The sequence below is a fragment of the Protopterus annectens genome, chromosome 13.part0 (assembly GCF_019279795.1).
Source record: "Protopterus annectens isolate FY-2018-M chromosome 13.part0, PAN1.0, whole genome shotgun sequence".
Classification (NCBI taxonomy): domain Eukaryota; kingdom Metazoa; phylum Chordata; order Ceratodontiformes; family Protopteridae; genus Protopterus; species Protopterus annectens.
This window is the reverse complement of record NC_056747.1, coordinates 186506704-186534240: the sequence shown is the minus strand read 5'-3', so window position 1 is coordinate 186534240 and position 27537 is coordinate 186506704. Positions and strand designations below refer to the sequence as shown.

The 27537-nt window shown below is 43.9% G+C and overlaps 1 protein-coding gene across 1 annotated transcript in view; it reads left to right on the top strand.

Moving 5' to 3' along the window:
- Positions 1 to 27537, top strand: part of MLLT1 (MLLT1 super elongation complex subunit) — a 767946-nt gene that overhangs the window by 551251 nt on the left and 189158 nt on the right. The window contains exon 7 of the mRNA XM_044090764.1: positions 10216 to 10303. Coding sequence (XP_043946699.1) covers positions 10216 to 10303 — 88 coding nt within the window. The remainder of the gene's footprint in view (positions 1 to 10215; positions 10304 to 27537) is intronic.

The window sequence follows — 27537 nt, the reverse complement described above, 5'->3', positions numbered from 1 at the left end:
GAGATGACCCTTGTACATGCCTGAATAAAAAAATATTTTCCTCTAGACAAGTGAGGAAAGTGAGTACAAGAGCTGTTTTCCTCTAAGCAAGTGAGGAAAGTAAGTACAAAAAACTGTTTTTCTCTAGGTAATGAGGAAGGCTGAGTGCTGTAGTAATTTGTAGCTTGTTCAGTGCTTACAACAAGTTCTGAACAAGTGCTGAGAATGAATAAGCAAATTCAAGTGCTAAAACGTAAGAACCTGTATCTGGACTAGACCAGTTACAAGAAGGGGGGAAACAAGTACAAATGCGGGCTTTTAAATCAGGAAGTTGAGAGATTGAAAAACTGCCCAAACTGTCAATAACTACAATTTCTGGGCCAGAAACCACTCCTTATGTGGTAGATAGGTTACCTAGTGCTGACCACTCCCACTGATAAGATAGCAGGCTTCCCTCCAACACAGACAGGCTTGGGGCGCTCAGAAGCTCACAAACAGTCCTGTATATAGCAAATCTGTATCTGAACTAGATTAGTTACAGGAAAGGCAGGAAACAAGTGTACATTTTTTTGTTAGGTTAAGCAGAACATGGAGATTCTAGCAACATTTTTTTTTGTAAAGGAAAGGGAGAGAGGAGAAGCAGAAGATAATTTAAGGTTAGGAAATTAAGTGGGTTGGTCTTCTCAAATGTTCTCTTTGTATTAGGTAGAATGAGCTAATGACACTAGACTGGGAGGAGTGTCCCAGATCAAATTTACAGTAGGGGCAGGCAACTGCAAAGCCACCAAGTATAATAGCGAGACATGTAGATTCAAGTGGCCGAGATCCAAAATTGGCCTTGGGTCCCAGTTCTTTTATGGCACTGAAAAGAATCTCAAATAAGTTCCAAACTCTTGCTGGTCTGGTGGGACATCTTGGACGACTCACTTGTCTAGCAGCTTGTTTATCTCTATTGCTGCTGCCTTCCTTTGAAACGGTGGACCACTGGAGAGTTTCTTTTGTGGTGGGGGTGTATAAAGAAAGGGAATGTATTGGCCACTGGGTAATAATTGTCTGCACCCAGGCATGTTTGGTGATGGTTGTCCAGGCTTCTGAGTGAAGAGACAAGCACCCCACGACTGCCTGCAGAGTGCAGCAGTCGGACAACTGTTCAGGAGCGCTGGTAAGGCCTCTCAGAGAAGGGACCCCTGAAGTCTTGGTTTTGCAGGCCTCCTTTGCCACAAAGGTGACATCTTCCTTTAGAATACTCCCCACCCCTTGCCTCAGTGAGCTGTCTCGAGAAGAGTCCTGAGGAAACCCCTGGGATTTCTAGAACAACAGCTTTTTACCTCCTCTCTGGTTTCTGGAAAATGTCTTCTGGAGAGTAGAAAACTGTATTCCTACTTCAGAAAAAGTTTTCCCATTCTTTTCACTTCTAGAGTGTGTAACCTTGGGGTTGAACAAAGTAGAGTAGTCAAAGAAGGTATTTCTAAAAGACATCTTAAACGGCTCCGCAAGGTCATACAAGTGCATGCAGGTGTGCCTCCTTACAGTAATGCCTGTGCCTGCAGCCCTCAAAACACTCTCTGTAGTGTTGGATATGAGATGCATGGAGGCATTTGAAAGGGAGTGATGGGCAGCCAGCTGTAAATCCACAATTTTCTTGTCTTTGGCAGTCATGGGCCCAGAGAGCAAGAGACTTGGAGAGCTCCTTTGTCAAGTCACTCAAACTTAGTCACATGCACCAAATTATTCAGTGACCTTAACGTGAATTCTCTCTAAGGTCCTTGATTCTGTATTAGGAGGAATGGAAAGATGAGCTCTCTTCAGTGAGCTCTTTCTTGGTGGGTGCTGCTACTACCATGGCCCCTACTGCCAGGCCCTTGCTCCTGTAAGGGTGGTCTCTGGGAGCAACAAGGTACTTATTTGGCTTTCAAGGAATTGTTTCTGCAATGTCTAGTTCCTTCTATGGCTGACGAGTGATAGTCCACCATCTCCTCTGCAGGGGGAACCCCTCCAGAAAGTAGCTGAGCAGGAACCGAAAGCCTCGAGAAACACTGATTCCTCCTGAGAAGGGGCTTTGGAAGACCAACCTCCTTTCTGTCTCAGAAGTTCAGGGGTCTCCCCAAAACTGATGTCCTCAGGTGGTGGTCTGGGGGGCCCTTCCGCTTCATCGAAAACCAGTGTCTTTGGTAAAAAACTCCTGAGTTGAGATAACTTCCCTCCTCTTACACGTTTGTCAGGAGCCTCCATGGGGGATATTCTGGAGAAGATTTGGAAGACTGAGGGGTGTCCTGGATGAGGATCGTCTCTAGGCTAGCATGAATGGGCTGTCCTGATGGAATGGAATGTGCAGGATCAGGACTTAGAGCTACCATCTGCAGAGCAGGTAAAGCCAAGAGGGATAGAGATGTCCAGTTTCCAGCACTCGATAGAGCTCTGTTGACTACCCAAAAGCAGAAGCCAAGGGGAACCCAGAATCACCCTGCCAGGAGCTGAAGCTGCCAGACAAGGGTAACTGAAGGGACTAACCCAACCCTGTTATGAGACTGGCACTGAGGCCAAGCTATCAGGTGCCAAAGCTCAGAGTAGGGGAAGGGCTGTGAAAGCTTCAAGTCAGAACCCTTACTGTGGGACTTTGCACACAAGCTTTGGCTCCTCAGACGTCAGAGCTGGTCTGATTAGAGAAGATGCTGGAGTTGAAGATGACTACATTCAGACGTCAGAGCTGGTCTGATTAGAGAAGATGCTGGAGTTGAAGATGACTACATTCAACTCGAGCAATCCCAGTGGAAGTCTCAGATACAGAATCCCAAGCCGGAGGTCTGATCAGAGTAGCCATTATTAAGGGAGAGGGGCTAATTTATGAGTTTGATAGGGAACGGAATCAGAAGAAATCCTAGCTAAATTTGGGTCCTGAGGAATTTTTTTCATCAGTCTGTCCACATTCACTTCTGTCAAGCTTCTTGTAGGTCTTAGGGAGTAAGAAGTGGAAGGAAGTTCGAAAGACTTTTGCAAAGGCCATCCTTGAAAAAAAGGGAAACAGTCTCGCGAAACTGGTCATAGCGAAAACCTTGGCTCTGGTAGAGGAAGAGTCTTGGAAGGTACTGAAGCCGGCAACAAAGAAAGTGTAGGATCTGAAGATTTAGGTCATTTCATAGTCTGAGCTGAAGATGGTAGGGAAGGAGGGGAAACAGTCAGGGGATTGATTCTTTCCTTATCCTTTTCTTTGGGTCTATCACTCTTGTCATATCTATGTTTATATGAGGGTTTCTTCCAAATGGAGATGCTCCAGAGACAGAAGATTTAGAAGACTCTTCTGCAGATAAGCCCTTGAGTATGAATTTATTTTGGCTTTCAACGATGGCTCAGTGTCCAAAGGCCATACAAATCAAACAGACGTCTTCGAGGTGGGCAGCACCCAACCAATAAACACACTTAAGGTGTGCATTGGAATTTGGACTTTTTTTTTTTTTTTTTTTTTTTTTTTTTGTGGTAAGGGGAAGAAAAGAGAGAGAAGTCTCAAAAAATAGTAATAATAAATATAAGGGTGTCAATAAATATCACAAAGAAAAAGATTTTGGTTTTAGACGAGCCAACAAATTATGTCTGTACTCAACAAACTACAAAGATCTGGGGTAGTATTGAGGACAGGAGAAGATTCTGGGTAAGGGAAAGGAGTCTGCCTGTGTTCCTGAAGTCTAGAAAAGCAGCTGTTGTAAGAACCAAGGTTGGATTCGAATTCTATCATATGAGGAACAGACTGAAAAGACAACATCAGATCCCATCTGTGGCTCAGTCTGAAGAGTCCCTTCATAGAATGATAGATCTGAAGTAGTTAACTTCATTTGTGCAGCGACCTATGGGATTCGGATCTGAGCCGGCAGTTTTCAACAGCTTTAGATCTGAGCTCCAAGCTCCTCCCCTACCCATAATCCCCTGCCAACCCTGACTGACCTCAGATCTAGTTTGCCGCGGTTTACTTCAGCAGCTTGATCTCAAGTTCCAGGCTTTTTCGTACTTTTTGTGAGAAAATTTAACTTTTCTACCCCTTTTTACTTCACTCTTGGTGTGACTGTGTTTTCAGGTCCCTTATCCCTTAGAACCATCTTAGTTTAATTTATTTTGTCCTATATTCTAACCTCCCCCTTCCTTCTTGGTTCCGTCAGGGTTGTGTGTTTGTGTTTGGGGCCTAGTGTGTGTGTGTTTTTCCTTCTAATATGTCTGAGGCCCCAAAGTTAGTGTTTTCGAAGTGCACCGAGTGTGGCCATAAGCTGTCCCCAGCGGATGGCCACACTCTGTATGTGATGTGCCTTGGGGTTGAACACCTGTCCTCTGGTTGTACCATCTGTGCAGCGTTCAACCCCAGGGCACTCAAGGACCGGAGGTCTAAGCTGATTCTGGTGGGTCTTCTGCCCCCGGACTCTGCTTCTACCTCCGGTCCTCCCATGGCTCCCGCTGCGGCGGCCGCCACTCCTGCTTCCCTCCCCCCGGCTGGGACTCAAACTCCTGACTTAGGCCCAGGGGAGAGGGAGGCTAGGAAAGAAAGGAGGAAGGAGAAGCACCACAAGCGGAGGGCCGAGGCCTCTGCTTCAGCCCCCCTGGCTAAGCGGGCTTCTCCCTCCAGGACTTCTGGGTCTCTTCCTTCTCGGATCCGGTCCCCATGCTTTTCACCGGGTCCTGAGGAGGAGGAGACCCGATCTTCGTCGAGGTCATCGAGGCGACACTCCTGCCCCACCTCGGTGGCCTCGTCGAGATCTACCCGAAGTCTCACCGATGCAGATTTGGACCGGATGATGAGAAGATTCCTCCAGGCCCAACTGCAGATGGGAGTACTCCCCCCCCCCCCTCCGGGGGGGAGCTCGACCCCCTTCTTTGCCCCGATAGCTCCTTCTCCGTCCCATTTCCCAGGTTCGGAGTCTTTGCAGCCAGGCAGCCTTGGAGCCGGGGGTGTGTCGGCGCTGATAGTCTCGGGTACTTCGGCGCAGACACTTCCCTCAAGTCTGTTGGGTCCATTCTCTTTTGATCCGAGCTCTCTGAGCCGAGGGCTGAGCTTCGGATCCGGCGGTATCGGCATGGCTTTGGCTCCGTCTATGTCGGAGCATGCTGGTCCGTCGGATCCGATTGCTTCGGCGCCGGCTCCGATCCGTCCGTCGGATCCGAGGGATGGTCTGCTCTCGGATCCCAGAGAGAGCAGCTCTCCCTCGGCATTCGATGTGGTGGAGAGGGTTCTGTCCAGGGATTTCAGGCCCCCGGCCCTTGCCACGGCTCTACCCTGCACTCCTTCTCAGTTGGGTCCGACTTCCATCACCCGGCCCCAGGGACAGCCTGTTCTGACGTCCCAGGTAGTTCCATTGGAACAAGTCGTTGCTGGTGAGACGACCTCGGACAGCCCCCCCGAGGAGGTTCCTCACAAGCGAAGATGCAAGAGGAGGCACCTGGACTCCCCCGAGTCCTTGACTGAGGACACGGATTTGGAGGAAGGGGAAGGCTCCCCAAGATCACCCCCCGAAGATGTCTCATTTGGTGACATCATGGAGATGCTCAGAATTAGGGGGAGGTGGTCTGCCCCAAAGCCTACCTTGGACGAATCCGTGTTCCTGGAGGCGTTTGAAGCAGGCCCATCTACCTCTTGGGTGTCCCCTACGGCCGACCCCCTGGTAGACTTGATCACTACCAGTGTGTGGAAGGAGCCGGACACTGTGGAGCCAGTCCCCAAGTGCCCGGACAAGATTCTCAGCCCACCCTCCGACAAATCCCACTGGAGCAAAGGCCCCCCTGTAGATGCCATGTTGGTGGCGGCGGCCACCAAGAGGGAACTTGCTCAGGAGAGTCCCTCGGTTCATCCCCCGAGCAAGGAATCTCGGTCGATGGACCGCCTAGGGAAGCGGGTGTTTAGTTCGGCTACCTTCTCTGCGAGGTCGCTAAACTACATGGCACATGTGCTATGACTGCAGCGGGACCTTATCAAAGAGTACACTGCGTCGCCCCCCCGAGTCCATGTCGGCGGAGGACAAACAATTGCACTCCACCTGGATGGCCACTCTACGATCCATATCTAACACCTCTATGTGGCTACTGTCTCTTGCCATAGAAGGAGCCGCAAGAGCCAGCAGAGCGGGCCTCGTTATGAGACGTCAGGCCTGGCTCCGGCACTGTGATTTTGCGGAACCCTTTAAGGAGTCTTTCGCTAATGCCCCTTTTGATGGTTCTGCCCTCTTCGGCAAAACTGTGTGAGATACTTTGGTCCAGAGCGAAAAGGACGGGAAGACTTTGTCTGCCATCAGAGTCCGCTTTTCTGCTCCCCAGAGGTTCTTCTCTAAGAACCAAAAGGGACAGAAGAAGATGGGGTTCCGAAGTCGCAACAGTCTCGTCCCGCTCCGGACTCCCAGCCCTTCTGTGGCAGAGGAGGGCAGGGTGGACGCCACCCTAGAGGGAGAAGGGGCTTGGGGAACTTTGGATCCAGAGAACCCTTCTCGGACCAACCCACGCAACACCCCTGAGGGGTTGCCCGACTGCTCCACTCTGGAGGCAGTCGGGAGGCGTTTCTCGAAGCACCCAGCAACTTGGGAGTCTATCACGACAGATCACTGGGTACTTCACATCATATCCAGAGGATATCAGATTCCCTTCTCTCGTTACCCACGCAGCCCCAGATACCTCCCCGATGTCCCACCCGATCAGAGGGAGGCCGCAGCAATGGAAATCCAACATTTGCTGGAAAAAAGAGCCATCCAGCACGTCCCCCCAGACCAGTGCGGGTCTGGGTTTTACTCCAGGTTCTTCTTGGTGCCAAAAAAGATGGGGGACTTGAGACCAATCCTCGACCTCTCTTTCCTGAATCTGTCAGTAACCAGAGAGAAGTTCCGCATGGTCACTCTTCAATCCATTCTCCCCGTTTTACGGGAGAGTGATTGGATGTGCTCTGTAGACCTCAAGGATGCGTACTACCACATTCTGATGGACAGGCGATCCAGGAGGTTCCTCCGCTTCCGGCTAGGAGCCAGTCATTACCAATTCAGGGTCCTCCCCTTTGGTCTCACCACAGCCCCCAGGGTGTTCACCAAAGTGTTAGCAGTGATAGCGGCCCACCTGAGGCTCCAGGGAATTCAGGTCTTCCCGTACCTGGACGACTGGCTCCTGACTGCCCCGACAAGGCATCTACTCTGTGCAGCCAGAAGCTACTTTCTTCGTCTAGCTCCCTGGTTTGGGATCACTATCAACATAGAGAAGTAGTCTCTTACTCTGACTCAGACTATAGACTTCATAGGGGCCAGATTAGATACGAACAAACTCCTAGCTTTCTTGACCTCAGACCAGCTACTAACCCTGAGTCTACATGTGCAAGCCATTCTGCAATCTCTAGCTCCCCCGTTGGAATTGGTCCTGACGGCTCTTGGCTCGATGGCGGCAGCAATCAACCCATTGCCAATGGCTCATTTGAACATGAGGGTCTTACAATGGACCCTTCAAGTGCAGTGGTCCTTTCTTCACTATCCTCTGAGCCATCCTGTTCCACTCAGCAGGGCTTGCAAGAGGGCCCTCCTATGGTGGCTCCAATCCCTGGACCCCCAGCAAGGACGCCCCTTTTATATGACCCCTCCACTAGCCACGGTGACCACGGATGCCTCCCGCCTCGGGTGGGGGGACATTGTTCGGGCAGGACAGTCCAAGGCACGTGGGACCGCACGGAGACCTCACTGCATATCAACGTTCTAGAGATGAGGGCAGTGCTGTTAGCGTTGCAAGCACTTCAGGACCTTCTTCCTGTAGGAACGATTGCGATTCAGACGGACAATATGTCAGTTGTCTGGTACATCAACAAACGGGGGAACCAGGTCTTACCCACTCTGCCGAGAGGCCATGAGGGTGTGGAAATGGGCGATCTCCACCAACCGCTTTCTCATAGCAACGCACATTCCGGGACGGTCCAACATCCTAGCGGACAAACTTAAGTCGCACCATCCTGTTGCCATACGAGTGGTCTCTGAATCCCGAGATAGCGAATCGGATTTTCCCCAAATGGGGTCAGCCCTGTTGCGATCTCTTTGCCTCTCCCTCGAACACAAAATGCTACGACTACTTCACTCTCATTTCCCCCTCTGGGGAACCCCCGAGAGACGCTCTGGTGCATGCTTGGCCTCCCGGTCTTCTTTATGCTTACCGTCCTCTTCCCTTGATGCTGAAGTTTCTTCAGAAAGCCCGTCGGTTGGGGAGCAGGATTACCCTCATTGCCCCGTTTTGGCCTAGTCAAACCTGGTTCCCTTACCTTTGGTCTCATCTGGTGAATCATCCTTGGATTCTGGATCCCAGTTCGGATCTAATATCCCATCCCCTAGATCTCCCAGTCCCGAACCTGGTCAACCTCAAGCTCACAGCTTGGCTGCTCCAGTTCCACTCGTAGCTAGGACTCCCGGCATCTCTTCCCCAGTTAAAACTATTCTAGTAGCAGCGCACAAGCCTTCTACTAGAAAGATCTATAGCAGCAAATGGAAACCTTTCTCCATTTGGGCGGAACGCAAAAATTTGGATCCTTTTACAGCTCCCTTGCCCGCTGTATTAGACTTTCTGTCAGGACTGTTCCATCAGGGGGCTAGCTCCTCCACAGTCAAGGTTCAACTAGCAGCTGTCTCTCATTATCACGTGGGAAATGAACTGGGCCCTTTGATCACCACAAAATTATGCAAGACCTTTTTGAAGGGCACCTTTCTGCTCAGACCGCCAGTGAAGGATGTAGTCCCTCCTTGGGATTTAACGCTGGTGCTTCAGGCCTTGACAGCTCCCCCGTTTGAGCCTGCAGCTACAGTAGATCTTAAATTCTTGTCATGGAAAACGGCCTTTTTTGTCGCTATCACCTCGGCTCGAAGGGTCTCTGAACTACAGGCCCTCTGTGTAAAACCCATACTTGACCTTTCACAAGGATAGAGTTTACCTCAGGACCAATCCCTCCTTTCTTCCCAAGGTTGCCTCTGAGTCTAATATTAACCAGTCCATCAACCTGCCGGTCTTTTTTCCTAATCACCATAACAAAGGGGGAATACAAATTACACTCATTGGATGTGCATAGACAACTTCGCTTCTACATCCACAGGACATCTGGTCATAGGAAATCTGACCAGTTGTTAGTCTCCTTTGCAAAATTTAATTTGGGTAAATCTGTGTCTAAAGTCACACTGTCTAGATGGATTTCGCAGTGTATCCTTTTAGCATATGAAGGTTCGGGCAGGCCCGCACCTCAGGGAGTCCATGCTCCCTCTACTCGTTCTGTGTCTACCTCTGCGGCTTTTAGAGCTAGAGTCTCTTTGGATGATATTTGCTCGGCAGCCACTTGGGCCTCATCTCATACCTTTGTTAATCACTATAAATTGGACATTGTCTCCAGAGGGAGAGCATCCTTTGGCTCTGCAGTGCTCCGGCACATCCTTCCATGAAGGCCGCCCAAGATTTAGGTAGCTGGGGACTCTGTCCCATAGGTTGCTGCACAAATGAAGTTAACTACTTCAGATTAAGAAGTTATGTACTCACCATAACTTTCCATCTGAGTAGGTAAACTTCATTTGTCAGCAACCGCCCCTCCCTCCTGCCCCCTCACTTGTGAATGCCTTCATACTCAGGTCCATGGGGTTTACCCACTTATCTTGAGAATGATAATTTTATAGCAGTCTCTGCTGTTGGGCAAACTTGATCTGAGGTCAGTCAGGGTTGGCAGGGGATTATGGGTAGGGGAGGAGCTTGGACCCCGGATCTAAAGCTGTTGAAAACTGCCGGTTCGGATCCGAATTCCATAGGTTGCTGACAAATGAAGTTTACCTACTCAGATGGAACATTATGGTGAGTACATAACTTCTTAATACCAAGAACTGATTTATGAGGTAGTGAGACAAAAACTTGAAAAATTCAAGAAAACATGTCAAAGGGTCTTCAAGTAGTGAAGAAACTTTTTTCAGAGATGTTGCAAGGAGATGTAAGGAAGCTGGTTTGAGCCATTATAGCAAATAAATTTAATCTGCATTTATTTTATGCACATAGGTGATTTTTTCATCTTGAAAATAATATAAATGAGTTATTAGATAGCAGTAGAAAAATTATCACTTTTTATCTACCCATGTTGAAAAGTTGTGCATCTGTTGTACATGTTGCTTACCTCTGAAACTTTTGGATTCTGTTGTTAAAGATTTTGATATTTAGGGTGAAGTACGGTCAGCACATATTTTATGTGCTGACATCTCACCTTGTTTTATACTTCTTTTTATTTAGTCAGTGCAGTCCAGTCCATCCAACTCCAGTTCCAGCTCAGATTCCAGTTCCGACTCAGATTTTGAACCACCACAGAACCACGGTCAAGGTACAGTATGCCGAGGAACATGCATGAAGTGAGTTATGTTCTAACCTGTGCCACTGACTTAAGGGAATGCCATATGTTAACCTGCTGCTATTCTTCTGGTGGGCCCTTACCTCATGATAAAGTACTTTACCTGTATCAGGGGAAAGAGTAGGCTTCTTTATTATGGTTTGTAAACTGTCCTGCCAGATTCATTTCTCACTGAGAGGCATTTATCCTTTTCAGAAATGTTCACAATACCAAGTAATTCTTGAGGAGATGCGTACAGGCTTATCTAGTTGGTTTTATTTAAAGCATGAAACTTTTCAGATAGGAGCATTCTGTAACAGTAAATAAGAATTAGCTGTTTTTTTTGCCTTTGCACAGACTCTTCATGCAACATTGCAGTCACTAGAAACTGGTACATAGTAGTTTGCAGAACAGGTTGCTTTATATGTATCAGTTAGGTAACTAAGCAGCATCAGGCTTATGCAGTACTGAAGAAGGAAGTAATTAGAGACAGTGCAAGACTGAGAAGAAAGAAAGTCACGTCTGTGACATTTGTATGAACCTGATAAGTTTCTTAAAGCAGGTCACCATACTGTGATCCTTCCGTGAGCACAGCAAGCACCAGGACTAGCTGTACAATTTGCACTGAGTTGTGGGTAGCTGAGCTGTAAGGCAGAAAGGAAGTAATGCAGGATTAGCTGAGGAAGACTGTAAGGGCTCAGTAGGAAAGTTAAAAAAAAAAAAAAAAAACAGAGAGACAGCTTTGATGGCTCTTGAACCTACAGTAAATTTGTCCTTGGAAGCTCCTCCCAGTCTTATCTCATGTGTTCATACTAGTGAACACTAGAAGGTCAAACTGAGAAGCTCCTCCCCTTTAACTACTATAGCTTGATCATATTTTCTACCTGCTTAGTGCAAAGTGTTGAGCCCTTTTTCCACCTTACTTTTAAGGTCTGCAACATCAACACCCGTCACTGGCGAACCTTCTGTATGTTTTGTTTATTCTGTAATAATTACGTATACCCTCTGTTGCATTTTCTAATTATCTAAGCACTATCCAGCTATCCTGCTAATGCTAACTGTGTTATAGCACTGTATCTCCTAAGACAGGGTCCAAACTATCTAATTCATACATATAATGAACTTGAACTCTTGGGCACTTGCTGATAATAACCATCTGTAAGAATTGTAAATACTTCATTAATCTTGAGGCTTCTGTCTCAACTACATACTTGCCATGTGAGCTTCATACACCTCTATAACAATCCTTCACCAGTCACACCAAAATGTTAGCTGCTGAGGCTTTAAAAGAATAACTTCCAAAACCTTCTAGAAATAAGAAGATTGTCTCAGCAAAAGTCAAGCCATATGTGCACTTTATGCATACTCCCTTTAAAGAATCATCCTGAGCAGAAGGACTCCAAATCTGCCACTTATAATAACCAAAACAGCAATAGAAATGTTTTAGTGGTAGGTGACTTTGTTGTCAGGTTCAGACTGTTCACTCACAAGGCTGGACAAAGAGAGGGTTACAGTGAGTTGTTTTTCAGATGCCAGTATCTGAGATATTAGAAGTGCCTTAAGGACCCCAACTCTTGCCAGATATAACTGTAACATGGTGGTACATGCAGAAGTGAATGACTTAAGACATAAAACTCTGAGGGATGTGCAGAAAGACATGTTAGAACATTCCTTGCATGTTAAGTATGCAGGTGCGACACTTGTGTTGACTGGAGTTGTTCCTTCACCTTGAATGATGTCTAGATACAAAGAAAGGCTTATTGGGTTCAACAGTGATGTTCTTCATATTTCACTGTTGCAGTCATTACATTTGGGTTATCTGCTTGCAGGTAGCCCTCAGTCGGCCTGATTAACAAAGTCTTGGGTCCTGCGTCGGTTGCTGTCCCTTCTTCCATGACGTCAGGTCATCAGGGGTATAAAACATGCAGCCAACGCCATTACATCAGTCTTTCTTGCCGTGCGATGCCCGAAGCAGAAGCAGTTCACAAGTGCCGGTCGGCCGACTCCTGAAATTTTCATTTTCGAGTTTCAGAACCGAAGTCTTCAACTAAAGCTAAGTACCCCGTTGGGGAAACTTTTTCTTGCTCCTTACTGATGTCAGTAAAAGTTAATAATTGCAGTACTTGTGGAAAGCAAATAACTCATAAAGATTTTCATTCATACTAGGCCCTGACCACGACATGCCTTGCTGTCAGGTTTGTGCTTTATTTAATCAGCGCACTATCCGTCGTCGGTATATTTTCACTTCTAAATATTTCGGTTCTCGGTTTAATTATCCAGAAATGTCGGTTAGCCATACGACTGCCAGGATTCCAAAAAAGTGCAAAGATAAAGACAGAGACAGGCCGCCGAGGTCCAAAACTGCCGATGACGCTTCTCCTAAGCCAGTCGCCAGTTCGCCGGTACTCAGGCACTTTCACAGCCCCTGATACCCACTACTTCTGATTCGCAGGCCTCTACTGAGACCCATTCGAAGTCCGGTATGCCATGAGATGCTTCAACTCTGAAACCCAAGGATGTCTCTACATTGGATGGGTCCGGAGCTGCTGCGTAGGCACCGGCTTCTGAGGGTGTATTCAGGCCTATGGACTTGCATATTAAACCGACACCTCCTTCTTTACTTAGGCCTAAATCTCAATCCATGCCTAAAAAACGATGCCCAGGCCACATGCTCAGGCCTTTATTCCTAAAAAACAAATGATAAGGATGGCTGAAGATCTAATAACTCTAATCAGGGGTAGCCACCTTCCCCCTTCTAAGAGGCCTAGGACTGAAGTTGATTATGAATCTTCTGATCAGGATTCTGTTTCTGATTCTTCTGATGATCTGGATTTGCCCTTATCTACTTATGAAGATTCTGATGCAAAGGACTCCATTCCCTCTGCTTCCCCTCCTGAGGATTTTTCTTTTGGGGAAACCTTACAAACTCTAATGGAGCATTTCCACTGGGAAAGCCAGGATTTTTCTGATTCAAAAAAGTGGCTTAGGGATTTCCTTCTCATACCTCAGCATAGGCCTTTAGCTATTCCTCCTGTACTAGACATTGCTGGTGCTTTTTCGGAATCTAGTTTGGCCCCTGATACCCTGCCTCCTGCTCCCAGAAGACCTGACAAGATGCTACAGGGTCCCTGAATCCCACAATTTCCTTTTTAAAAATCATATTGCAGATCCAGAGACTGTTTCACAAGGGCCCAAGGGCATTAAGGCTTCTACTGCTAAAAATCCTACCCCTTCTGATAGAGACTCCAGGGCGCTGCCTGATAGATGGGGTAAGAAAGTTTACACTTCTGCAACCTTGGCCATTAGGGCTTTAAACTACCAGTTTCATATGTTAAAGTATCAGCAACATGTTATTGGACTGCTTAAACAGAAAATGATGTTGATTCCTGACTGTGTGGAAAATAAAGAATTACAGGATTTAATGCATTCTGCTGAACAAGTTGGAAAACATAATTTGCAGTGTGGTTTTGATTCATTAGAGGCCTCTTGCAGGGCTGCTGTTACTGGGTCTGTGCTCAGGAGGCATGCTTGGCTTAAGGAGCAATCTTTGCCTGATCATGTTAAAGCTAAATTGTTGGATGCTTTTTTAAATCAGGACTGCCTGTTTGGCAACAAGGCTGAGGAAATTCTTAAAAAGATGGAAGATAAAGCTAAATCTATGCAAACTGTGAAATATTTTTTACAAGTTCAGCCTCCTAGATTTAGTAGGCATTGGCCCTCTAAGAATTGGTCCTTTCCAGCCCCTTCCAGGTCTTCCCAAGTCAAACCCAGACACAGCAGAAACCCCAGGTTTCAGTCCCAGGGGACACACAAGAACTAAGCAGTGGGGGGCCTCCACTTCCAAATCTGGGAATAATAAGACTCCCCCCTATGGTAAACTGTCTCAGTGACTTCCTTTTAAAATTTCCAAGCACTTATCAACTGACTACCCATTTGGGGGGAAAGATTGCTCTTCATGCAAAGAATTGGGAACTCATTACCCAGGACAAATGGGTTTTAAATATAGTGTCCCGGGGATACAACTTCCACACTTTGCCAACACCAAGCAGGTGGCCAGACCTACCCCCAAATCAATGGGCAGATGCCCAAAAACAAGTACTTTCTCACTTAAGCATGGGGCTATTCAACTGGGGGCTATTCAACTGGTACCAGAAGAGGAAAAGAGACAAGGTTTCTACTTGAGACTTACTGGTACCCAGAAAAGACCATTCATGGCGTCTATCCTGGACCTGTCTACTCTAAACACCTTTTTAGAGATTCCAAAATTCAAGATGCCCCTTCACCAATTACTTCCTATGCTAGGCAAAGATGCCTGGTTGGCAACAATAGATTTAAAAGAAGCATACCTGCACATCCCAATCAGGGAATCTTGCAGAAGATATCTACGCTTCAAAGCAGGCTACATGCACTATCAGTTCTCTGCACTGCCCTTTGGCTTATCTACTGCACCCAGGATATTCACAAAGTGCCTAGCTCCAGTTATTGCATTTTGCAGGCAAAGAAATATTTAAATATACCCATACCTGGACGATTGTCTAATTCAGGCAGAAAGCCAGAACATACTTTTGAATCATCTGACGTTTGTACAAAGGGTTCTAACTTGTCTGGGCTACACCATAAATGAAAAGAAATCACACCTGGTACCCTGTCAACAAATTATATTCCTGGAAGCAAGCTTGAATACAACTTCCCAGATGGCTTACCTCACACCAGAGAAACAAATTCATTTGATAACCTACTTCAAACAAGTTGCCACAAAAAACGTGCTATCTGCAAGACAAATACTGCAAGCCTTGGGGTTCATGGCCTCCTGCATTCTTCTAATTCCATATGCAAGACTACATATGAGGAAACTACAGTGGTATCTAAAAAGCCTATGGTGTCAGCATTTTCAAGACCTAGAAGCAATGATTCCTATCATACCTTGCCTACGCCTAGAGTTCCTTTGGTGGGCAGAGGCCTGCCACCAAAACAAGGGACTACCTTTCACACCACCCCCTGCCACCCAAACCCTAACAGACGCATCAGACTATGCATGGGGGGCTCACTTGGCAGGGAAGTGCATTCAGGGCAAATGGAACACAAGTCAAATGCACCTGCATATCAATAAAAAAAGAAATGTTAGCTGTACAGAATGCTCTGACAGCCTTCAAGGACCACATTCTTCCAGGACAACTAATGGTAAAGATGGACAACACCAGTGTTATGCAGTACATAAACAAGCAGGGGGGTACACATTCTTACCCCCGTCTGCAGATTAGCCATGGCATTATGGAACACAGCCCTGAGCTACTAAGTGCACCTACAAGCTCAATTCGTGCTAGGAAAATTAAATACACTGGCAGACGGACCAAGCAGAAAACCTCATGGACCCACACGAGTGGAAACTGGAACCGAGGATTTTCAGCATGTTGACATGCAAATGGGAGAGCCCAGCTATAGACCTATTTGCCTCTTCCCAGAACTACCAATTGGACAAATTTTGCACAACGACTCCCCACAAACAAGCCTGGAAAGTGGATGCTCTGTCCTTCAGCTGGAAAAACCTATCAGTCTATGCCTTCCCCGTCTGCCTCAGCTCTCCAAAATACTACTAAAAATCAAACAGGACAAACCAAGGATGATTCTGATTGCTCCAGACTGGCCGCACCAACACTGGTAACCCCTCCTGTGCAGTGTGTCACGGTTATCTCCATGGCACTTGCCTCAGACTCCTTCCCTGCTGTCTCAGCAGAAGAACCAGATTCTGCACCCTCAGCTTCTAACACTGAATCTTACAGCATGGCTAATTACTTAATCTCTCCTTTACCATCCCTCAGCAAACCTGTGATGGATATCATTTTAGAGGCAAGGAGGCCTAGTACTAGAAAATCTTATGCTGAAAAATGGAAAAGATTCTGTGCTTGGAACTAATCTCAGGGGATGAGCACAGCAGCGCCCAATTTACCTCAGATTTTACAATACTTAACTGAGATGCTTCACAAGAGCCTGTCTTTTTCCTACATTAAAATCCACGCCTCAGCCATTTCAGCTCATTATAACACAGAACCTCCCCTCTTCTCTCATCCACTGCTCAAGCAGTTCCTCAGAGGAGCCAAAAATTTGAGACCACCCAGGAGAGTTCCAACCCCAGTCTGGGACCTTAACATTGTCTTGGAGAAATTCACTCTACCTCCTTTCGAGCCAGCTGCTACTGCAGACTTGAAATTTCTTTCTTGGAAAACAGCTTTCCTTTTAGCAATCACTTCAGCTAGAAGGGTATCTGAATTACAGGTCCTTATGGCAGTGGAGCCTTTCATCATCTTTCATGCTGACAGGGTGTTCCTCAGAACCAATCCATCCTTCATGCCCAAGGTGGTATCCAGTCTGGCTCTTAATCAGTCCATTCATTTGCCAACCTTTTTCCCCAATCCACAGAATAAAGGGGAACGGATACTGCATTCCTTAGATGTGCACAGACAACTTAGATTCTACTTGGACAGGACTAAACCTCAAAGGATATCTGAACAACTGCTGGTGGCATTTGCTGCAGGGGCGCACAGGGGAAGGCTATTTCAAAGCAAGCCATTTTTAAATGGATAAGCCATTGCATTCATTTCTGCTATTAGCACCATGGAAAACCTATCCCCCAGGGGATCAGCCCTCACTCCACCAGGGCTGCATCTACCTCTACAGCCTTTCTCAGAGGCGTCCCTACCAGAGACATCCTAGAAGCTGCTACCTGGAGTTCTGTACATACTTTCACCAAGCATGATCATTTGCCAATTTTCTCTAAATCCAGAGCTGGCTTTGCCACTGCTGTCTTGCAGGGCCCTATAGCTGGCCATAATGCTATCTAAATTCCTCCTCCCAACCATAGCTTTGGGAATCTTCCCAAATGTAATGACTGCAACAGTGAAACACGAAGAACATAGTACAGTTGTGTACACTTATCATAAATGTAGATGTTCGAGTGTATTCACTGTTGCAGTCCTGGTTACCCTCCCTCCAGCCCCCTAACTTCTTTTGACTATACCTCTGCTTTCCTTTATTATGCTTAAAAGCATTTTTGGTGTATTTGCTTTTTTGTTGGAGGTATATCTTTGTACTTTTATATTTAATTGTTTCCCATTAGGGGGGCACCTGGCATCTGGGGCAAGAAAAACTGATATAATGGCATCGGCTGCATGTTTTATACCCCTGACGACCTGACGTCATGGAAGAAGGGACAGCAGCTGACGCAGGACCCAAGACTTTGTTAATCAGGCCGACTGAGGACTATCTGCAAGCAGATAACCCAAATGTAATGACTGCAACAGTGAATACACTCTAACATCTACATTTATGGTAAGTGTACACAACTGTACTTTTCTTATAGTTGGTGACTTTCCAAGGGAGTCCACTATGTGTTGGCATGAGATGGGATGAGATGGCCAATAGTCTAGGTTGCTTTGTTAAGAATGGCCTTCAGCTCTCATTCTCAGGTTTCCACATAATGGCTTAAGCCTTTGCTGCAGTCTGTGACATTTTTAGGTATAGTCCAGTTGATGCAGACTCCAGTGTAAGTAACTTATCACTTCCAAAACTGGATCATATTAAGGTGGTTCTTCTCAATGCCAGAAGTCTAAACAATAAATTGCCTCATCTTGAGGCACTCCTGCATTTGGAAATCATCCATGTCTGCCAGGTTACTGATACTTTTTTTTAAATATAGAGAGGGCATTCCCGCTATACAGGGGTTTTGTGCTTTTTTAATTTAAATAATGCCTTCAGTCCCAATGGTAGATATGGTGGAGTCTCCATATTTAAGGAACATATTACCTCTAGCCAGATCTCTTTAAGACCCACAAGTTGAACTCCTTAAACTTCCAATTACTCTAGAGAACATTATCAGCTATTATGCAATGATTTGCCATTAACATTCAAAAACATGCACGCTGACTGGTCAGCCCAACCAGCATGCCATGTATAAAATCGAGCATATACTAATAGAAAAAAGTCCAGTCGCCTGGGCTTTCTTCTACTAATATATACTATGGAGCTTCCCAGTTTTCTTGAAATTTTTTATGGCACCTGTCACAAGAGCAGTGCAGGTTTTTACAAATATGGTTTGTTAGGTTGAAGAAAAATAAGCATGTGTTTGTTATTTTAAAAAGCAACATTAATAAGTTAGATAAAATTACATCTGCTTCTAGTCTTCCTTTTATTGGCATTCACAGACCTGTGTTAAGGTAAAGATTAGAGTTCCTATGTGGTTAACTTTTATTTAGAGTAACACAGTTTGATTCTGCATAGTGAGTATACAAATATTGAAAGACACACAATAAAATAAAAAAATGTAAGGCAATAAGCAAGAATATAAGGGCTCAATGGCTACCAAGGCATTGCCATATTAATTGAAACAATGCCGTTACATGAAAGACAGGAGAGAATTCCTTGAAAGGTCACAGCATTTGCCATGAAGTAGATGGCCTCTCGGACTGTTGCAGCCACATTTAATACTCCATTGCAGGCAGATGGGACACCATGGGGTTTATTGAGTAACAAGACGCAAGTTTGAAATCCGGACAGTTCAGAGGTACGAGAGAGATGGACAGAGAAAATACAAAGAAAATCAGCTATGTTATGCAAAACTAAAGAAAGGTACCTGATTTTCCTTGTATTTCTCCCCAGTCTGTCTCTCATACCTCTGAACTGTCCGGATTTCAAACTTTATTTTTTAATTAAAAAAAAAAAAAAAAAAAGGCAATGGAGATCTTCCTTTCTCCGTTGCTTTCTTTCCAAAGTACTGATGTATTGCAGAAGTGTGGGACACAACTCTCATACTCATGAGCAGTACATTCAAGAAAGTCCCAGGATACGAAAAAGAAGCAAAAGAACACCATGGCACCATTATACAGAGACATAATTAAAGAATAGTAAGTAATTTATTTCTTAAATAATGTCATTGTATAATAGCAGTAACCCATGGGTGGGTGTGGATAATGCTGAATTTACCCACAGTCGACTTTGTTTGGTCACTCAGGGTTCACCCTCCTGACCAAACCATGCCAACCATGGGTAAATCCAACATTACCCACACCCAGCCATGGATTATTGCTATAATAGCTTGCTAAAGATCACTTTTGTCTCCTGATGAGTTATGTAAGATTCCTCAGTGTTCTTCCAAGTGATCTCCCTATTGGCAAAAACTCCATTATTGTGAGTGACTTTAACTACACTTCAATAAATTGCTACACCTAGACCTCCAGTGCAAGGTATGCACAAAAAAGTATTAGATCTAATAAACAAAAATTCTCTTTGAACAGCTGGTCCATAAACCTACTAGAGGGTACAGTACTCTTGTCCTGATTCTTACTAATATGACTACATCTTGCACGACCCTCTATCTCATTCTGTAGTGAAGTCTGACCACAGACTTGTGACTTTCTCCTTTAAACTCCCAAATGCCTCTACAACAACCCTCACATAATGTAAAGGGCAACAATTGTGCAAACTTCATGCTGTTCTTTGACAAAACCTCAACGTTCACTTATGACTGCACCTCCTCTAACCTTCATGCAGCAGTAAGCTTCATTGAGGAATTCTACATCCATTTGGAAGAATGCATAGCACTAGCAATCCTTCCCAGAGCAAAGTAACACACAAAATTAAAGAACAATCCACCCTGATGGTCCACTACCATAAGTTAACTAATTATACATCAAACAAAGGAAACTCCTTATTTAATTTAGTATATCCAAAATCCGTCTTCTCAAGGATAATAGCAAAAGCATTACAAAAAAAAAAAAAAAAAAACTGAAGAACAATATCAGTTCCCATTATCTTAGGCTGGTCTCTGAAGCCAAATATAATTATAAATTGTTCTTTAGCTATGTTAGAAAAACTTTGAAACAGTACCCCCTTTGGAAAAAACAGAGTACCCACAAACTACAACATAGGAGGTAATCCCCTGAAATCTGAAGAAGAAATAAGGGATCTAGGGACCCAAGTAGATAGTCAGCTTTCCTTTGATAACCATGTTGCCAAAGTGGTTAGAAAATCCTTATATGTGACCCATCTGATCATGAAAGGGTCTGCATCAAGATCTAAGGATGTAATGGTGCCCCTCTAGTCTTCCCTCATCAGACCCTTTATTGAGTACAATGCATCAATTGGAATGTACCTGGCTAGACATCTCCAGCAGCTGGAGAGACCACAGAGGTACCTAACCAAGAGGATTACTGGCCTGAAACAGTTGCCCTATGCAACACGATTGAAAAAGCTAAGACTGTTCTCTGTTGCATACAGCTTTCTCAGAGGCGATCTCTGTCTAACGTACAGAGCCATGTCCAACCCAGAATTGTTGAACATGCTCCATCTTAGCAAAACCAAATCTACTCGAGCTACACGCTCTAGGGATATAAACCTCAACACAACAATGAATAGAACATGCTGGAGGGATAGAGTCCCTTCGCAGAGACTTCCCTTACTATGGAACAGGGTCCCGATCTACATAAGACAGAGCCCCTCACTATCATTCTTCAAGAGGAACCTTGATGAGTGGATGGGTAACAGAAAGTTCATACCAGGGATCACACCAACAGCACTACTAGATAGGGGCCAAGGACACTAGCTGCTAGCACAAGGGTCTAGGGAACTACTAAAGGGGGCGGTGAATACCGCACAATGTGGCTGGGCTAATATATGCCTTCGGGCAGATAGCTCATTACCAACCTATGAACCTATAAGTAAAGCTTAGCAGTGGTGAGGCCCCTCCGACAAGTTGGCCTTATAAGCATCCCAGGTAATTAACAGGCCTTTTCAAAACCATAGAATGTATTATAGCTGACTTCACAATCTGCGATGCCAAGAATCGTATTAGATTTTACCAGCACCAGTTTGGCTTTGTGAAAGATTGATCCTGAGTACTGAATGTGGTAAACTTCTTTGAAAGGGTTACAGAGGCTGTATACAGTGACCATGCAGTGCATACAGCATATCTTGAGATGGCCAAGGCCTTTGACACCATTCCACATGCTGGCATCATATGGAAGCCAAATGCTTTAAAAGTCAACCCATGTGTGGTAAAATGGATTGCAAACTGGATGAAAGGCAGAACCCACATATTGTGAGTTGCAGATGCCTCATTAGAAAAGAAAGTGACAGGTTGTGTCCTTCAGGACTTGCTGCTGGAACCACTCATTTTTTAGCATTTACTTCTCAGATCTCCATGCAGAGAACCAAGAACACTGGCTAACAAAGTTTGCAGAAGTCTGCATACTGGGGTTAAAGTCACCTTATGACACCAATACTCTCCTGAATGAACTGTCTCTGTTAAACTGTTAGTGTACTAAAATGGGCTCAAACAAAATACTAAAAAGTGAAGTATCGCTTCCACCCCTCGTCTTACTGTGTAGACAACACACCATCACAGAAGAAAATATAGACAGGGATCTATGAATTTGGGTTGATAACCTCCCTTCTTTTGATCATTATGTGACGATGGTTGTTAGGAAATCCTTTTATTTAGCACAGCCAAGTGCCAAAGGAATGTTATTGAGGTTTTAAGAGGTATTCACTGCTTTATACTCAGCACTGTGATCAGACCAGTTACCAAGTACAAAAACACTTTTGGGATGTAGCTCACTAAACATGTCAAACAGAAAGACCCCAGATGTTCCTAACCAAAAAATCGCAGGCCTAAGGTCCCTGAGCTGCCAAGAGTGGCTGGAAGCACCGTCTCTTTATTTAACGTCTTACAGACTTTTGAGGGGAGAACTTTGCCTCACTTACTACACAATTAGTGACTTTGTTCTGGACCTCGTGCATCTCTGAAACAGCAACATCTCCACCAGTATTACAACCAGGGAAGTAATTCTCTCTCAAACCTGTGGGAGGCGCATTTCCACGTGTTAAGCAGTGCAACTCATTATCTTCCTTTAAACCTAGCCAAGATGACTTGAAGGTGAGCCACAGATTTTCTCAGGATTGACTGATACTGCCTTCCTGGAGAAAGGAGGTGTGGCATGAGGAAGGGTACTGGCAGGGTGTGCTCATAAGAATTATGTGGCCTTGGAGTAGCTATGAAATGTATGAAATCTGTAATCAAAGTACATGTTTTTAGTGTACCCAGATGTGACCTTATGGAAGATGGAACTATTGCCCAGTATCTGCTGGTTGTTATTTGGGGGGGGGGGGTTCTATCATAACCCACCTTTGAGGAACTCTTCTTCTTGGAACCTCAGTCCTCATGATTGACAAACTTGCTTAAACCCAATTCAGCTCCACTGGTTTTGGAGCTCTTAAGCCTTTATTTTATAAGATATTTGTCTTGATGACCAGTTTATTTGCTCAGAGGATTTTGGAGCTTCAGTCTTGAATTTTGTAGGTAAACCTACTTGAGTCTTTTAGCATTAAACCAAGGTCATTACCAGAAGTGGAATCTGCTTCATCTTTGAAGCAATCCATTCATTGCTGTATATATATATTTTTTAGTGGAAAGAAAGTTAGCCCTACATACCTTGGCCAGGAACTGACAGCTATGGCTTTTACCTGGTGATAGAGCATGAGTTTAGGAAACCGTCCATGTGTTTTGTTTCCATTACTGTTAGGAAGGAAGGGTTTGCAGGAGCTAATAAAATAAATTACAAGTGGATTGGTGATACTGTTTTGTTTTACCATTAAATAGGTAACTGACCATTGGAAATGATGCTGTCAAAAGCCATTTTATCAAAAGCATGTCTGCTTTATCAGCTTGCTTCATGCTGCAACTGCTTGGTTATCAATTCATACCTTCACCAAACATTACTATTTGTATTATGATTTCAGATGTCCGACCTCGGGATACTTCAATGTTGAAGCCTTCTCTGCTTTTACCTTTTGCTCACTCTGTCCTTCTGACCTACCCAGGAGGTTTATTTTTCATAGCTTTGGATTCTAGCTAGCGATTACCCACTGCAGAAAACCTGCATTGTCAAGTGTAACAGATGCATCTCATTATGTTTGTTGATCTGTAAGTAAGCATTTTATAGGTAGTGGTTATTACCCTGCCATCAACCTCCTGTATCTAGGTAGCATCTCTGTCTGGGGGCTGCAGGTAAAGTTTCTTGCAGGAAACAAATATATGCTTTATTTCCTTTTAGTTTGTTTTTTGTTTCCTATATTAATGGCTGCGTTCACTCAGCATAGGGCGGCCACGGAGGTGCAGCGGTTAGCGTTACCGCCTCACAGCAAGGGGTTCTCTGGTTCGATCCTCGGCTGGGGTGCCTTCTGTGTGGAGTTTGCATGTCCTCCCTGTGGTCGTGTGGGTTTCCTCCGGGTGCTCCGGTTTCCTCCCACATCCCAAAGACATGCTGTAGATGGATTAGACACTCTAAACTGGCCCTAGGCATGAGTGCGTGTGTGTGTGTGCCTTCTTTGGCTGCTGGGCTGGCAACTTGACACTGTAAAACTCCACTGCCAATCATGAGCGGACAGGTGATACACTGTGGCGACCCCTAACCGGGAAAAGCAGAAAGAAGAAGTGGTTCACTCAGCATATGAAGGTTGAACTGACTAATATAGGTGCTTGGCATGCGCTCCTATTCTAGCATATGATTCGTTGATGTGTGTTGGCAGGAGGTGCATGCAGCCCTGATTCTTGGACAAGAGTTAACAAATAGTTGAGCTAGAAATAACAGAAGAGGAAATCCTACAGATAGTTGAAATACATATCTTGTTTTTTTTATTAAGCCATGGAGATAATTCTGTGGCCAAAACCAAGTACAACCAGCATTTTACCGTGTTGCTTAAGTTGTGTAGTAGGTCCACCTAGGTTTAAGGCTTTGTTTATTTTGAGGTCTTTGATAATTAATTTGTTCTGATAAATCTGTAGTTGATCTTTAGTGGCTTGTTTTGTTTTAAAACATTTCCATCTTGTGTTGGATAAATGTGAGTTCTTTTTGTGTTTTGAGAAAAAGATGAGTAGTTAATTTACTTTTTACCACTGGTTGTTACAGTGGCTGATCTAAGTACCCTAGATATTCTTTAAATTGGCATTCAGATGGAATTTGCCCCTTCCTTCCCTCCTTCAGGTCATCTTTAAAGTAAAGACATGAATAAATCCATATGAACCAGTTTACTATGTCCTAATCGACCACTTTTGATGATTTTATGTCCTGTGTTGTCTTCTTCCACCTTAGTATTCTTTGTCTCGGTTTATCTCTTGTTTTCTCAACCAGATATTGAGAGCATACCTGCTTTGTTTCTTTATTTTGCATCAGTAGCACCTTGGGCAGTTGCAGTGTTTTCAAGTCCGTTAGTGTAATTTATTTCTAGTCGCGGCATAGCTATCAAAGGATGGGTTTTGAGTAGGTGCCTGTTTTAGAGAGGGGTTATAGAAGCACTTGGGTTGATCAAGTTAAGATCATGTAAATTTGCAGTGACTGATGTTAAGTGAAGTGACTCGTGTCTGTTGTACGGGGAATTAGTATGTATTATCAAACAGACAGTGTTTTATTTGGGCAAGAACTGTCAGTAGTAGTTCAGTTTGTAGAAAGGTGTTTTTTTTTTTTTACAAAAATTTGCAACATTTATTGTTGCATTTTTTTTATTCACCCCTACTACCTTCTGTCCATCCACCAAAATCATTTGGCCTTTCCATTCCTACAGGCTGTTACCTAGTTGCAGAGGCCATCATGACCATCAAGGGTTTTACTAGTTAGCCCTACCCCCACTGGCTGACATGTAGATTTACTATGCCTTTCCCTGTTTACATACGCATTCCCCATAAAAGCTGTTAAACAAATAGGGCTTAATAAGAGGCAGACACATTCCCATTCCCCCAAGTACTGCATGCCATGCACCTCTATCTCCAGTAGGGGTCAGTGTTGCAATGGGTCAGACTGTGTCTGACTTCCGCCATGATGCCCAGGATGAGTGAGCTGGCATAAACTGCTCGCTCCCATCCTCCACTGCCAGTTCCTTCAGAACTTGAACTGCTAATTGACCTCAAAGTCAGGTGGGGCATAGTTAAGGAATAGGTATTCATTCCCTATATATTGCAGTCTGGCAGTTTCTGTAATGTTTTCACAGCAGTAAGTACTTTTTTATGTGGTTGATATGAGGTGCTTCATCAGAAGTATTAAAAGCTCTGTGTAAGGAACAGAATAGCAGTGTGATCACCGTAGACAGAGAAATGTTTCAGTTTTCAGTCACTTCAGCGCTAGTTAAATTTATCTGGCTGCAATACCTGCATGGGGGAATATGAGTACCTTCCCCTATGTAAAATATGTATTATTTTTATTTGGAATGCTTATGGATAAATGTATTTATTGATTTATTTATTTTTGTCTTAGTCTGGAAAAAAATCATTTGTCTTCGCTGTGCTTCAGTGACTTTGTTTTTTCTGTTTTGGTTTTATATCTTTTTGATTTTTGACTGGTTTGTTTTTTGATTGGATGGCTATTACTAGAAACTCCATTAAGAGTAGTATTGCTTTTAAGGACCAAAGCTTTGTGCTGTTTAAAAAGTGACTGTTCTGTTTAGTTCATATTTTAGTAGTCTTTTCTTGTGCCAGTTCAGTAATGTATTCTTCAGTCTGTGTTGACCTTTCAGAGTACCCATTCTAATGTCAGAAAGAAATTTTCTTGAGTTTAATATCTTTAATGGATGCCAAAAATTAAAAATGGCATAGCTTTCTTATTGGGTTATTTTACATACTTCAAGCACAGGAGATATCTTGGTTTGAGTGAACGTTGAAGGTACCACTTATTAGTAATCCATAGTGACCTGGATTAATAGCAGTGTACCGTTTGATTAGTAATCCAGAATGACCTGGATAAATAGCACCATACCATTGATTAATAATCCAGAATGACCTAGATAAATAGCAACGTACCATTGATTAGTAATCCAGAATGATGTAAATAAATGCCAATGTACCATTGATTAGTAATCCATAACGATGTAGATAAATAGCAGCGTGCCATTGAATAGTAATCCATAATGACCTGGATAAATAGCAATGTACCATTGAATAGTAATCCATAATGACCTGGATAAATAGCAACATACCGTTTATTAGTAATCCATAATTATGTAAATAAATGCCAGTGTACCATTGATTAGTAATCCATAACAACCTAGATAAATAGCAGTGTACCATTGATTAGTAATCCATAATGACCTGGATAAATAGCAATGTACCATTGATTACTAATCCATAACGATGTAAAATAATAGCAATGTACCATTGATTAGTAAGCCATAACGACGTAGATAAATGGCAATGTACCATTGATTAGTAATCCATAATGACCTGGATGCAATGTACCATTGATTAGTAATCCATAATGACCTGGATGCAATGTACCATTGATTAGTAATCCATAATGACCTGGATAAATAGCAACGTACCATTGATTAGTAATCCATAACGATGTAGATAAATAGCAATGTACCATTGATTAGTAATCCATAATGACCTGGATAAATAGCAACGTACCATTGATTAGTAATCCGTAACGATGTAGATAAATAGCAATGTACCATTGATTAATAATTCATAATGACATGGATAAATAGCAACTTACCATTGATTAGTAATCCTTAATGACCTGGATAAATAGGAATATACTATTGATAAGTAATCAGGAATGACCTGGATAAATCGCAGCATACCATTGATTAGTAATCTAGACTGACCTGAATAAATAGCAGCATAACTATTGATTTGTAATGCAGAAAGACCTGGATAAATTGTAATGTACTGTTAATTAGTAATCCATAATGACCTTGATAAATCGTAATGTTTTTTCATTGGGGAATTAAGACTGAATGACACCAGGAACATGTCTCATTTTGAGTAATTTTTATAAACCATTCCGAAAAATGTGTACTTGTGATTTTTCCATTTTTAAGTCTGTGAGTTTGGCACGCACATCTCTTTCACTTAACTGAATTTTTTTGTCATATATATATTTATATATAAATTTTTTTTTTTACAGTTTTGTAAGAGTACCTACTATATAAGCTGTGACACCGCTACGATTTTCCCCTATTAAAACTGGTGTTTCTCCATTTATAAATATAAATAGTAAGGCATTTTATAGCATTTGTGTGAGAAACCCTGTCTGAGCTTTAAATATTTGCAGTGATGCAGTTGTGATCTGGGTGATTATATTTGACCCACAGACTCTTCTTGTGGAATTCATTTTTGTTAGTTCTGTTGTAATCTAAATACTGACATGAAGTTGAAATACACCTACTCATCCAGATGAAGTTTTGAA